The sequence below is a fragment of the Melopsittacus undulatus genome, chromosome 11 (assembly GCF_012275295.1).
Source record: "Melopsittacus undulatus isolate bMelUnd1 chromosome 11, bMelUnd1.mat.Z, whole genome shotgun sequence".
NCBI classification, from domain to species: domain Eukaryota; kingdom Metazoa; phylum Chordata; class Aves; order Psittaciformes; family Psittaculidae; genus Melopsittacus; species Melopsittacus undulatus.
In genome coordinates this window covers 20,385,222-20,398,745 of record NC_047537.1, presented here as the reverse complement: position 1 = coordinate 20,398,745, position 13,524 = coordinate 20,385,222, and the positions used below count along the sequence as shown (strand labels likewise).

At 40.6% G+C, this 13,524-nt stretch overlaps 1 protein-coding gene across 1 annotated transcript in view; it reads right to left on the bottom strand.

Annotated features, from left to right (window-relative positions):
* Positions 1-5,234: 5,234 nt before the first annotated feature.
* The window catches only part of ANKFN1 (ankyrin repeat and fibronectin type III domain containing 1), a 57,063-nt gene continuing 48,773 nt past the window's right edge, over positions 5,235-13,524 (bottom strand). Inside the window, exons 15-17 of the mRNA XM_013128315.3 lie at positions 10,981-11,147; positions 7,553-7,772; positions 5,235-6,044 (exon numbers count right to left, since the gene is read on the bottom strand). Coding sequence (XP_012983769.2) covers positions 5,251-6,044; positions 7,553-7,772; positions 10,981-11,147 — 1,181 coding nt within the window. The 3' untranslated portion in view covers positions 5,235-5,250. The remainder of the gene's footprint in view (positions 6,045-7,552; positions 7,773-10,980; positions 11,148-13,524) is intronic.

Genomic DNA, 13,524 nt, shown 5'->3' with positions numbered 1-13,524 from the left:
AATAAAAATCTGAACAAAGACAACCAATAAACAGCCAAATTGCTATGTACAAACAAGGCAGGAAGCAATTAAACACTGCCTTGCACATTTCACTTAAATTACTTTTTCTCTGAGGGGAAAAAACCAAACAACCCCTGTTCCCATCCCCCAAGTCCCCAGTAACCCTCAACAGTCCTCGTTTTTATCAGGAAAATAACTGGAACTCCCATTACATTGAGTAGGGGGTTCATTTGCATAATATGGGAGAGAAATTTGGTCCCTATTACCAAATGTAGCAGTAGATCATGCAGTATAGGTAACCCCTCAGTACAACTGGTAACACGGCAGCATGGTGGGCTCACTCTGAGCCTGCTCCAACAACTGTCCCTGTGACCTCCAGGGGGATGTTCCATGTTATAAATCCCGTTTTGTCTTCCTTACACATACCATTTTTGCACCAGCATCAATGTGTTGTGTTCGTGATGATTCCACTGATCCAGATCCTCAGCTGATGCCAAGCCAGCCTTTTGAGCCAGTGGAGGTAATGCTGATCTGTACAGGCAAAACCTGACCTGCCTTCAGTGGAACTACTCTTGATTTACACTGGTGCAAAAGAACCCGGAGTGAGGTCCAAGGACAGCACAATCGGCCCCAAACTGACCATTATATAAAGCAAAACACAAAACCTCTGTGCGTTCAGCTTAAAATCTGCTTAATAAATTATTACAATTCACAGTAATAAGGTAGATTAGTGCTACACCAACCACTTTCTCTAATGTTAGCTCAATTTCACATAGCTTTTCCAGGGAAGAAAATGAAAATAAACATAAAAGTTCTATTCTTATTATTTGACAAGCAAAAGACAAGGTTTCCTGTAGCCTAATGACAGACAAGCTTACTAACACATTACTCCATTATAGTGTGAGTGGTTTAAAGGCTAAATCTTGCCCAAGGTGCTGTGGTGTGGATACGTATTCTATCCTGGCTTTTATTTCACCCCCAAAGCTCAGTTTGAGAGACAGCAAGCTGGGTAAGGGCTCATGAACACCAGGACCAAGAGATGTCCTCTGAGCTGGTAGCATCTGCACAGCTTTCAGCAGTATGTAAGGCCTGCTCTAGTTGAATCAACAAACTGACTTCTCATGACTTTGCTCACTTAGCACAAAAGAGGCCAAAGCTGCCAGAGGATAATGCACAGCCTGCCTTGGGGAACATTGTCCTTGGGTTTTGCAAAGAATATAGTGTTCCAACAGCTCTGCTTCTCACTTCTGGGCATGATTTAGCCTTGTGAATTCTACCTGATGGAATCAAAAGATAGATTATACTTACAAATAAAGTATTCCAGCTACTTAATGCTTTTCTGTAGTGGAAAAATCAGACCCAACCTGATGAAATCTCCGTTGTCTGAAAATTCAAGGCCTCTTTACTAAAAATGCTTTTTGCTGATGGCAAAGTTCAACACCTCAGAGAAATTCAGAGTAAGTTTCCAAGCTGTGTACCATATTTTCAAATACACTATACCCTTGTTGTTTGTAAGGCTGTATTGAAGTTTTACATAACAGTCATGAGCCATGCATTTAAACACCTTAAAAGAGTTGACCAGCAACTTAATGCATTTCTTTATACCTTTGAGAATTTAAAGATGCACCATCTCTTTCCAAAACACTCTAAACTTAAATGTTCAGGATAAAATATTCCATCTTTCCCCTCCACCTTTAATATCTATATTTAAAAATATTATAGATTTCCCTGTGCGTGCTTTTGTTGTCTGGAAAATCCAATTGTCAATTAACACCTAAAGGCAAACAAAGAGGAAATACAAGCCTGGAAAATCAGTGCTCGAGGCACAGCTTTCTTGAGGCAAACTGTCCATGGGCAGACTGCCTTCTTGCTGCTGCTAGGAATTCCCTTGCAGTTTGCCTCTAACTCGCTTCCTACCAGCAGAAACAGGAAAGTTTTAGTCCACTAAACAGAGAGATATGATCACATTCTTTTTCTGCTGTGGAGTCATAATATTAAAGCAGTATGTTTTTTCCTAGCCTGTCAAATCATGCCTAGAGATAGGAGGGTCTGAGTTCAGCCCAGGTGAAAATACACTCCCTAGAAAATGCAGGACAAAGTTCTGTGGCAGGATATAGGAGTAAGAGTGAGATGGCCAGAAGTTTACAAAGCCTTAGTACCCATTTTAGGGTAGAGTTTCAGTGGGTACAGCCTCACTGGAATGAGCTGTCTGCTGGCTAATGAAACTGTAGTGTGCTGGGGGCTCTGAGCCACAGCATTTCCCAGTTGTGTGCAGGAATCCTTGGAGGGGCACTCGAGCCCAGCCTGGAGAAAGCATTCCCAGTGATTGAAATGAAGATCTGAGTTCCTAATTTTAATCTGATTCCTGACTGTGAGCCTTTATTCTAAGTTCTACTCAGAGGAGCCACTTGCACCTTTATGGAATGGGAATACAGTTCTGTGTTTTGCAGGATCCTTCTGAATTGTTGTGACTGCTTGTGAAATGCGTGAGTGATCTTCCTAAGACAACTGCAGAAGCATTATGATTAGTCTTATGACAGTACTTGAAAGGCACCACTTTCTACTATTTATTTATCTCTGGGTGTTCATTACTATTCTTTTAAGGCATTGCTCTGCTCAGTCACCCACTGAACAGAAAGGGATAATAATTTTGAACAAAGAACGCATATTTCTAACAAGAGACAATTCAATGCTTTATAATCAGATGTATTTAAAGTCAGAACTATCAGTTGCTACTTTGACTGTTAAAGTATGTGGAAGAACCTCAATCTAGAGCTAATAGAATTAAGGAAGCATGCCTCATTGGCCATCACGTAAACATTACTTCCATGTAACAAAGTTAGAATCAAGATGGGGTACATTGTGGCTGGCATTTGTATTCTCAGAGTCAAATTCCATCTTAGCAGAGCAGATTATGATGAAATCAAGCTCTTTCTACCAGTAAAGAATCCAGCTCATTATTAGATACATGACTACTGCTGGAAAAGTCCAGCAGCAGGGGTAGGTAACAAAGATTTTTACATCCTTACCTAACCACCAGTGTGTACCTGTTCTGCTGTAGGTCTTGCTACCTCTTGCCCTCAGTGTCCCTGAAGAGCCGAAGCAAAGCAAGGTAGGTTTCATTTAGGAACATCTTGTTTTATCTCATCACTTCCTGCAAAAACATATGGCCTCAGCATATTGTTATTTTTATTCTTTAATAGACAGTTTTATGGCAGTTTTGCTTAGAGGCTAAACAGATTAGGGGAGCCTGGGCTAGGTGCTGTATCCTAGAAAACAATCTAAATTATTTTAACTTCTGACTATGAGCATTACACTGTCTGGCTCTCCTTGGTGCAAAGCCCTCTGCTAATGAACATAATCTAATGTAACAAGCTGTTACTGCCTTCAGTGACAGTAAAACATCACTGTTTGGTTCTATGGTGTGCGAGTCAGGTTTTTCCCCTGCAGCTCCATGTGGCATACAACATACAATGTATGTCCTTCTAGCTGCAAATTGGCACTGACACTTCTGCTCCCCCCGCATCTTCTCACCCACAGGAATTTTCAGTATGGGTCTCATTCAAACCCTGTGGAAGTGAATGGAAATCTTTCGATCCTCACTGAGCTTTGGATCAGGGAATGAATGGATAGTTTGGGTGAAAAATGAACTTCCCTCTCCCAAAAAGAGAAGTTACAAATATAAATCCCTTGTAGAAAGTTTTTGCCCTTGTATCACTGCAAAGACTCTTCTTGGCTTCCACATACTGGCCAAGCATAAAATAGTGAATAACATTTATTTTTGAATTTATGGATTGAGTTCACAGGGATTTTAATAGCACTGGGGTTATGGAAGTGCTATTTTAATAAGGACCACAGATCATGGGCCCAAATCCTTACCTTTACCTCAAGGACTTGTAAACTCAACTATTTAACTCAAATCTCTTTATTGGAGGCCTTAGAATGTATCCACCTGGAGGCTGAAAAATTGAAAGGTAGAAGGCTGCGCAAACATGGAGTGAGGGAATTTAACCAGCAGGAATGTGGCCTATAAAATTAAACTTCAAGAACTGTTTAAGAAAAATTAAAGCTTGTGCAACAGCTGGGGTTTCTCTCCACATTCGTTCATTTCTTAGTGACTCAGATGTTATGGTTCTCATTAATAGAGATTTCATTTTTGAGATCATCTCCTGTAGTACTATAGGTCTGATTCTGGTTGCAAAGGACAACATCGTGACTCGGTGTGATCTGCCTTTAGACAAACACAGCATGCTAAAACACCACCTCCCACTCTCCTTATGATACAATATTGGTGGCCCAAATAATGCATTCGAACCGTACCCCAAATTCCCTAATCATTACAGTTATCCCAATTTCAGACATGGTGATCAAGTACCCCTGAAGTTTACAGTGAATATTCAGGAATAAAAGTAGGAGCATTTCTTTTCAATGGGTGTATGAGCATGCTGCCAACATGCAGAAATGAGCTCTTGTGTTCTGGGCAGAAGAAAAGACCAAGCTTCAGTCTCACTTAGACTCTGCATCTTACTCCTTCAGATCTTGGCCTCATTCTGCCTGCCCTTGACTCCAAAGATTTACCTGCTAAACTTTTATAATACATAATTTGAAATCTAAGCTGCTGAAAAAAACCCTAGTGATAATTATGTCAGGCTCTGACAGCACTCAGAGATGGTGTTGACTGCATTTTCTAGGTACCGAAAGACTTCTCATTTCTCTGTAAGTGAAACTCTGGATTAAGTATGTTCCTAGAGCAGTTAGCACTTCAGTCATAAGCAGCCTAAATCCATTCAAGAAGTAGAAAAACTTACAGGAAATGATGGAGAGTTGGTTAGTACAAGCTTGGGACACAGTCCTAACAGGAGGACACCAAGGATGTTACAGTTTCTGCTAACTTGCAGCCAGAACCACTCATGCTTAAACTTTTGCATGCTCAGAGAGACATGGAAACCAAGAGAACTGTAGAACATCATTACTAGATTTACAGCCCCAAATTGTTATGTTTTGTGGTGACTGCTACAACTCTACCTGCAAAAGTGCAGATGCCAATAATAAAGCTTACATCATGACAGATGGTACCTCTGTAAGACCAGAAACCTGGTGATGAAGTCAAAAGATTAGGATTCTTTTGAGTGGCATGATTTGCCATTTCAGGAGCTGGAGTTTTCCAAGTGGTTTTGAAAGTATGGCCCTATATGCATGATGCTCACTCTCTCATTGTGTAGCAGTGGGAAGCAATGCACAAGTCTGAGGTTAAAGTGTGCTGCTGAAGACTTCTGAGACAGCAGAACCCGACTGGTCATCTGGACTCATTTTCTGTTGCATAGCACTGTGCACATCCCTGTGTTCTACAGACTGTGTACTCACTGCCCAGGACTTGTGGTCTTCATCCAGAAATGTTTTATAAGGCTCCACGTGTATCTGGTGGACAGTTTGCCTTGACTCCTCATACTTGCCTTTCCCATCTTCTGGAAGGCTGGATGCATGAGGCAAGAAAGTGCTCCGAGATCCATCAATGGGAATATTCAACTGCTCAGTGGAGATAGGCTCCTGAGACAAATCTGAAGGTCTCATGAGATGCTGAGTATACACCCCTTCAGACAGAGAGCCAGACTGTGTCTCACTGTACACACGCAGCCACCGATGCTGCCGGCTGAAGTAGTTGTAGTGTTGATGTTTTCCTAGCTTTTTTTTCCCTAAAAAGCTCAGTGCCTGCTTGGAGCTAGAGGACTTGTCTATGCTTTTCAATGTAAGCCCTGACACTGTTAGATTGCTCGTGTCCTCTGTGCAACATTCAGCATTAGTATCAAAGGCACTACACTCTGTCAGGCCTTCTTTCAATGTTAGGCAAGGCTTCATGTCGTGGACTTGGAGAACATCAGGTGCACTGCCACCCAGGCCACTGCTGGCCTGCTGGGATATGTCCTGTGAGGAGGAGTAAATCAGGTCTAATTCTCTGGGGCTTAATGCATCACTGGAATCATAGTCGCTGTCAGTTGGAAGGAATACTTCAGAGCAGCCTTCTTCATCTGAGCAGGGCTGGGAATCTGCAAAGAGAACTGATTAAGAAGACAAGCACAGGAGAGAAAAGGCTTAACTCTAATTTATGGGTTTTTTTTTCCTCAGTTTAGAGTCAGATCTACAATTCTAAACACGTACGTGTATTTTGTGTGAATTGGGATTATGTTCTGAAAGAATCTTTTATCTTCTTGTCACCAAATTTTGTAGAGATGGAGATTTGGGAGAGAAAAACTCTAATCCAAGTTCTGTTTTTATTAAAGATGTCAGTTGAATTACTCCACATTTATACCTCTGTGAGTAGGTGCAACTGTGTGTGTGCCTAAGAGGTTCATTTGGAGGCAGATGAACAAAAACTACCCTTTTGTCCATCAGGTGCTTTACGAGTGTTCAAGTACAAAACAGAGAACACTTAATTCAGATGTGAATTTGTTGACCACACCATCACTAGAATCACTGCTGTCTTTTGGCTGCAGCAGGATCAATAACATAATAAATAGTGGCATATGGGATAGAGTGGGTTGATGCTTCACTGCCCTTCAGGTTTTATGTTAGATCCAAGGAAAAGAGATGTAGATTTTATACAGTGCTGCCTATTCACTTTGAGCGTAAATCCCCCAGCAATAGTGAATCCAGCCCATGCAGGACAAGATAATGCTCTAGTTAACATGGTGCCAGAGCTGAGGATTTTTCTGCATTCATGGTCTGTAATACAGGGAAAAATCAGCTTAGGGAGAGATGCTGAGAAAGAACACCATGGTGTAATGGAGTGAATGAAAGCACCATTGTCTCTGGGTTCCTTTCAACCTAATCTAATCAGAGTACATACATTCATTTTTCTTTAGTGTATTAAACTTCCAGTTTGAAAAAACCCTGCAAATTATTATCACCAAAATGGTCATGGCAGTTGTTTAATGCAGCATCTGGTGCTTTTGTTTCTACTGTTCCATTTACTTATTGCTTGAAGACAGCTCAGCAGAATGATGGATTACATTTTTCTCCAAAGTCCTTATTCTGTTAGCAAATTAGGTGTTACTGTTTAATTTGCTTCACCTTTATTTGCTGTCATCCATTTCTTTCATGAGTTTAGCTTTCCAGCTGTTCAGAGAAGGAGCAACAGTCAGTGAGGTGGGTACTTACTTGTGTAAGTCAGTGTTTTAAAGTGCTTGTCTGGAACACTGACAACACTGAGGTATGTGAAAATGACTTTTAAACTGGACTATTGGCACTAAAATTTGCTCTATTAAAACAAAGCAAAGTCAGTGACAGCACTTGTCCCTTCCAACCTGTTCATTTAATAACGTGGAACAGTGAGTTGACAGAGTTGGCTGATGCTGAGCAATTATTCTGAGTAGCTAAAAATTGATTGCAAAGATTGTAGAGGGATCTCAGGATAGATAGTGGCAAATGATTGTTAAAATACCCTGGCAGGTATGGGAAAAAGTTGACTCCTTTTATAAAAAGACAGTACAGGAACTGTTAGACGTGAAAGTGAATTAATGGGTTTTGTTTGATGAGCAAAGAAGAGTTCTCTTACCACTCACAGCTTTTCTTCTCTGGAGTCTAGCCTCAGGTGAAGGGGGAGGTGAAGGAAGACAATCTAAATGTGAAGAGGATGAACTGATTTTCTTCTGAGAGTGTTCTTCTGAAAGATCCACAAACTTCTTTATGGGTAGGCCAGCTGCTGGCTGCTTGTATCTTGCATACTGCAGTGCTTCTGTGATCCATCTCATTTCCTTCCAGATCTCATCGATTTGCTGTAGAGAAAAGAAATGGTGAAAAAGCAAAGTTAATTTGTGTATTGATTCTACCCAAGTGGGTGCGTGGATGCTGCCAACAGACAGAAGCAGGATCCCCTGACAGAACACTTCAGATGTGGATGATCTGAACTGCCTTTGGTTCGGTGCTTGTTCTCATTCACCACTGCAGAGTCTGGCTCTCAAATGAGATACCTCAATTAAGAACCTGTACTTGGGGGGAGGGGGTTGGGGTGTGGGTGTGCGAATTCAGGCCTAAATTCTGACATGGAAAGAAAATGAAAATGATCTTTTGATGGAGCAAAAAATGTGATCAGTTTTGTGGCACAGTTGAAAGTTGATTTCATTCTGTACTGTCATGAAAGCAAGACTTCTTGAGCATTCTTGCAAACCCAGGATTATGTTCCAAAGCAGAGTGCTCCTATCAAACCTAGTTTTTAACAGAAGGATATACATACACATAGAAGAATATACATTCATGGAGAGTAGAAGCACAGCTATGAGCCAAACTACAGGTTTCTCCCTTACCATCATTTTGGTCTTCATATATTTTAATAGTATAAATCTACAGTAAGACAGTTCTAACACATGCCTGTTGATGGCAATAAGAGACAAGTGCCTAAATCAATAGCAGGATATAGCTTTAAGTATCTATGAAGAGAGAAAAGATGCTGTTTACTGTGGATCTTGAGAGTCTTCTGATAATGGAATACTTTTACCATCTTCAAGCAATTCAACATGTTTGATGACAGAGCAGATGTTGCTGCAACCAGCAAATGACATTATCCTTCTGCTGCAGTACCCTTTCTAGAACTTCCCTTGCACTTCTCTTCCTACAGATTTTGCATTTAAAGAAATGAGCCTTCATATTAATATTGCAGTGTTTAAGGGAAACTGCTCTGCAGTTATGCAAGCTGTGTTCTGCAGGGATGCACAATGAGAGCCCTGGGTCAGGAAATGGATAGGCAAAAGTGAGTGGTACTTTGTGCAGCTAATATTATCAAATAGAGAAGTAACAAAGGGACCAGAGAAGAGGAGACTGCAGACTCTCATATTGCAAGATGAGGGCTCCAGCACATATTTGTAGCTGAAGATACTTCTTCACAAAATGCACATTCAGGGTGTGAAATTTATTGCCAAAGGATACTGTGGATGCCAGATTAGCTAGGGTAGCTCTTGATGAGCTGTGTTGGAGACAGGATCACTGGAGAGATGGATCTTTGTCTTGACCTAGTATGGCCATTTTTATGTAAAGGTGAAATCCCAACTCCAATGATGTCAGTGCAAGCCTCGCCACTGAGTTAATTTGAGCTAAGAATATACACTGATAAGAATAGCAAATGGCTCAGGGATTAATTCATAATCCTACATCATTTAAAGACTTCAGTGTTGCTCCATGAAGAGAATGCCAGTTAGCAATCATCTCACCTATTTGATTTTGGAGATTTTATATTCTCTGTCTGTGATCCTCCCTCAATCCCAAACAGAAATCACAGTGCATGCGATTTAATAAGATGCAAATCCTGTTGTTTTTCTCTGTGATGCCATTCTGCAGCGTCTCCTGGGATAATGGACCAGTCATTTTAATGAACTGTGGTTCTTTTACAATTCAGGAACGTCTGAAGCATTACACTGCATAATTCACAGCTTAACTTCAGTTCCAGTTTCAGTGTCTGCGGGTTTCTTGCTGTGTAATGTTCTGGTAAAGTCTCCAAGTACCTTATCTGCTCTTTTATTTTATTTTAATCTTTACTTTTCAGTTGCCCTCTGACTCCTTTTCAGAACTGCATTTATATAGACTCCCTTGCTCTTTACAATGTTTGGTTTGTGTAGTGACTTCAACACTGTCTTAGATCTAGGATCACACAAATGCTCTTGCGGTTTTGTGGTCACCACTGAAGATTGCGGTATGTGGTGGGCTGAGATATTTTTGCCAATAGGTGAAATACAGCTGGTTTTCATTTGAGGGGAAACCTGACAAGGCTAATACACTGTCACAATAATTCAGCACAAAACACTGAAGTTTCAGATGTTGTCCCATATTTTCCCAGCGTATATATGTGACTCAGACACTTTGGAGAAGAGGAACACAGACCAGTCTATACCGTGCATGCATATTAACGTGCATATACTCAATTCTGATGTGAAGGAGAAAAATGTGCCAAATTCTCCTGCACACTGGGAAAAAGGTAGATTTTCTGAATGTGAGAAGATGAGAAGGAAGGAGGTGTTTGAGCAATGAAAGTACAATGGAACATTCCTCTCTGCCCTCTTGCATGTTGCCAAAAGTTCCAAAATGGACAAGGCAAAGGAGGTCTGAATTCAGAGTAAAGAGGAATAGTATCATCTTCTTCATCACTGTGGATAAAAACATATTATCAATGGGATAAATGGTTGTCTCTTCCCCTATTCCAACAGAAGTTTGCTTGAATATTAGGAGTGCAGAACTGTTAATTTATCTGCACCTCAGTTGCAGAAAGACAGATCAACCATGTCCATAGGAGTTTTAGCTCTGAATTGCCAAAATGGTTTGCAAAAGGACAGGCCTTGCTATGGGGCACAGTGGGGTGTACTTGGAAGATCCCTGAGTTGAGTTGGTAAAGCACTGATCTGGGAATAGTGCTGAAAATCAGTGTAAGATACAGAGAACAGCAAATTAGACAAGAATGATAACATGTGTGGTCCTTCTGCATTGGAGGACTGAAGCTGTATCACTGCATGGTGCTGGACAGACTTCCGGATGTTCAGTGCAGAGCTGCTCTCAGCACTGTGATACTGTTGATGAAGATTGGCTCAGCAAACTACTCTGAGTTTTCATTTAATTTTTTAATTGGCAACTTCTCATGGTGAAAAACGTCCTCAGTTCACAGAGAAAAACCATTACACAAATGAATGCCTGAGCCTGGTACTAGCTTACCTCACATTAGATGGGAGTGAGTTTTACAAGCAGGCTGACACATTTCTTTATAACAGTCTAGTATAACTGTCATTTGATTTTGCCCATAAAAATCCTTCTATAAAAGCAACAACTAAGGAAATCATGTTCTGGGTTTGAATTTCATAAAAACAGAATTGCACTTTTGATACAACTGCTCTTTTTATGATGTCTGTGAATAATTCTCCATTTAGATTTCAAGTTACAGCCCTATGCAATTTTTAAGAAAGCCACCTTAAAATCTCCTTGGAATAGGCAGAAACAGACTATTACCTGTATGTAGTCTGTAACTTGCTGGTGTCTTTGTTTGGCTGCAGCGACTTCACTGTCTGAAATTGCTTCCCTTAGGGATTGCTGGGTTTTCAGAGAGTCCAGCTCTATGACAGCAGAAAGGCGGCAATACAGGCTTATAAATTTTTCCTTGTAACAGCAAAAATGAACTGTGAAAAGACCAAGTGCAAAGGAAACATTGTTTTATTCTGGTTATGAAATATGAAATCCTTAGCTTTCAGAGCACAAGCTTTATTAGATATAATTACTAACTCTGGATGAGTTACTGTAAGCTAGAAATAAATAATACAGGCTCTAATTCTCCTCTCATTTACACTGGGTTTACTCTGTAACTTCACTGATTTCAAAAGAGCCATTTCTAATTTATATCTAAGTGAAGGGATAATCAGGTCCTTAGTATGCAACTCCAGAGGCTATCTTAGCCTTGATAGCTTCAATCAGAAAGGCTGTTTCTGAGGCTTTTATAGCTCATCATTTCTTTTATCAAGAAGGCAGTGACATGACTGGAAAATGGAACTCAAAAATGGAACTCATCTCTTGTTTTTTAATTGAGTGTTTCAGACAGAAAGTATCAATTCAAAGGGTGATAACTTTCTCTTAGGCTAGGCTGGCTTAAATCAGTAACTGAAATGTAAATGGCTCAGCAATAAAAGCATCTCAGTGGTATCACTTTGGGTGAAACAATTAAAACTCCATTAGGTGTTAGCACACATCATGCTCTGAACTCTCATGCAGAAGGTGCAGATGTGACCTCTTGCTTTGTGTAATTTGACTTTGGAGTGGCACAGAGCTGTCTGAGCTACCTCTGAAAGAGGTAATTAGGAAATAGGTAACACAACAGCTCCAGTGCCATAGAGCTTCGCAAGTGTTAGTTTTCCTGGCCTCTTAAAGCTCCATTATAGAACCTGCAATTGCACAGGCAAGACTTAGCAGTTATCACTATGAACCTCTGCACAGACACTGAAATTTGCTGAGGGAGAGCTCAGAAATACTTCCCCATTCAGTGATGTTTTAATAAATGCAAGCACAAAGCATGATCTTGTTATAGCAGTGACTGCCCAGTGGTTGCTGCTGCTACTTCTCTGGGTTGGGGCAAGGTATTTTTCAGGGTGTTTCAAGTGTAAATTGCATGTATTGTTCTTATCATAAATATCAATAAAGAAATCAAAACAGTATCATGTGTCTGTCTGTCCCATGCAAACAGCATGATAAGAGTAACTGAGAAGACTTTTTCAAACTGAGAAATCCACTCACAGACACATCATTAGCATAACAGTAAAGGCCTAAGCTGAACACAGAAATCTCACAAAAAAGAGTGAAAGAAAGAATTCTACCTTCTGGTTTCTCAAAGATGCTGAGATATTGCAGGGATCTAGTCTGAATAGTGTGTGGTCTTACAGTATATGTGCCATATGTGGTGGACTCTTGAGTGAATTACAGCCGCGGTTTCAGCTCCAGTGCTGAAGTTTCTAGCCTTTGTGGTTTTAAGTCAGACCCTTTAATGTTACTTTAACAAATGTTGCTTCAACATAGTCTTTTGTGGTTATGCAATTATATAGCTGGTAGCCACCAGCTAATGGGGAATGGAAGCTTCTAATATTTGAGATGTGAATCACAGTCACTTTATAGAACATCAGGGATACATATATAATGTCATATAGAAATGTTATCTGTGATTGCTTATATAAAAATACTCAAACATAAAATTCACTTTCCATACTGTTTTCTGCACCATGAACTGCTAAACAGAGAGGTTTGCACCGGGGATGCCTTTTGAGAGATTGCTCTGTTGCATGGTTATCTGCATCACATCACCTCATTCAGTGTCTATTGCTTTCTCAGCCTGATGCAAACTATGTCCCAGAAGTGAGAATGACTCCTGTCCCCACAATGAGAGTTAAATAGTCTGTAAAGCCTCTAGCACAGAGATTAACTTCACCAGAAATGAGTATGCTTCATGCATTAACTTGCAGAGTGAGTGCAGCAGTCACCTCTCATTGGAAGAAATGTTACACGCAATACAGAGTCCAATAGTAAGCTTCAGGGCTGTGTGCTGAGAAGATAAGTCTGGCTTTAAGGCATTAGAGCCATGGACATACGACCTAAAGCATTGAACTAACTCTTCTAGTTCAATTACATCAGTTTTCTTTTAAGGGCTGACTTTTCCTGGGCAAACTACACCAGCTCATGTATTGTGGGTCTGTACCACTCGTAATTATGTGGCAGCTCAGCTAGCTGTCATCTGTCCTCCTGCAAACAACATAAAACCCCAGAGCTGTCACAGACACCACTTTGTGTGCCCTGGCTGATGCGGAATGAACACTGTTGTGTGTTCCTGTTTGTGTATTCGTGTTGCTGAATGATGGTAGGTCACAGATCTATTGTGACTGCAGAAATACAGTGTTGATAAGAGCCTCCATTAACATCTAATCATTGTTCTGCTACGTTAGTGATTCTAACTGCACTTAGCAATGACATTCAGGAAATAGAACGGTAATGGTGTCACATAAGCACCTGAGAGAGATA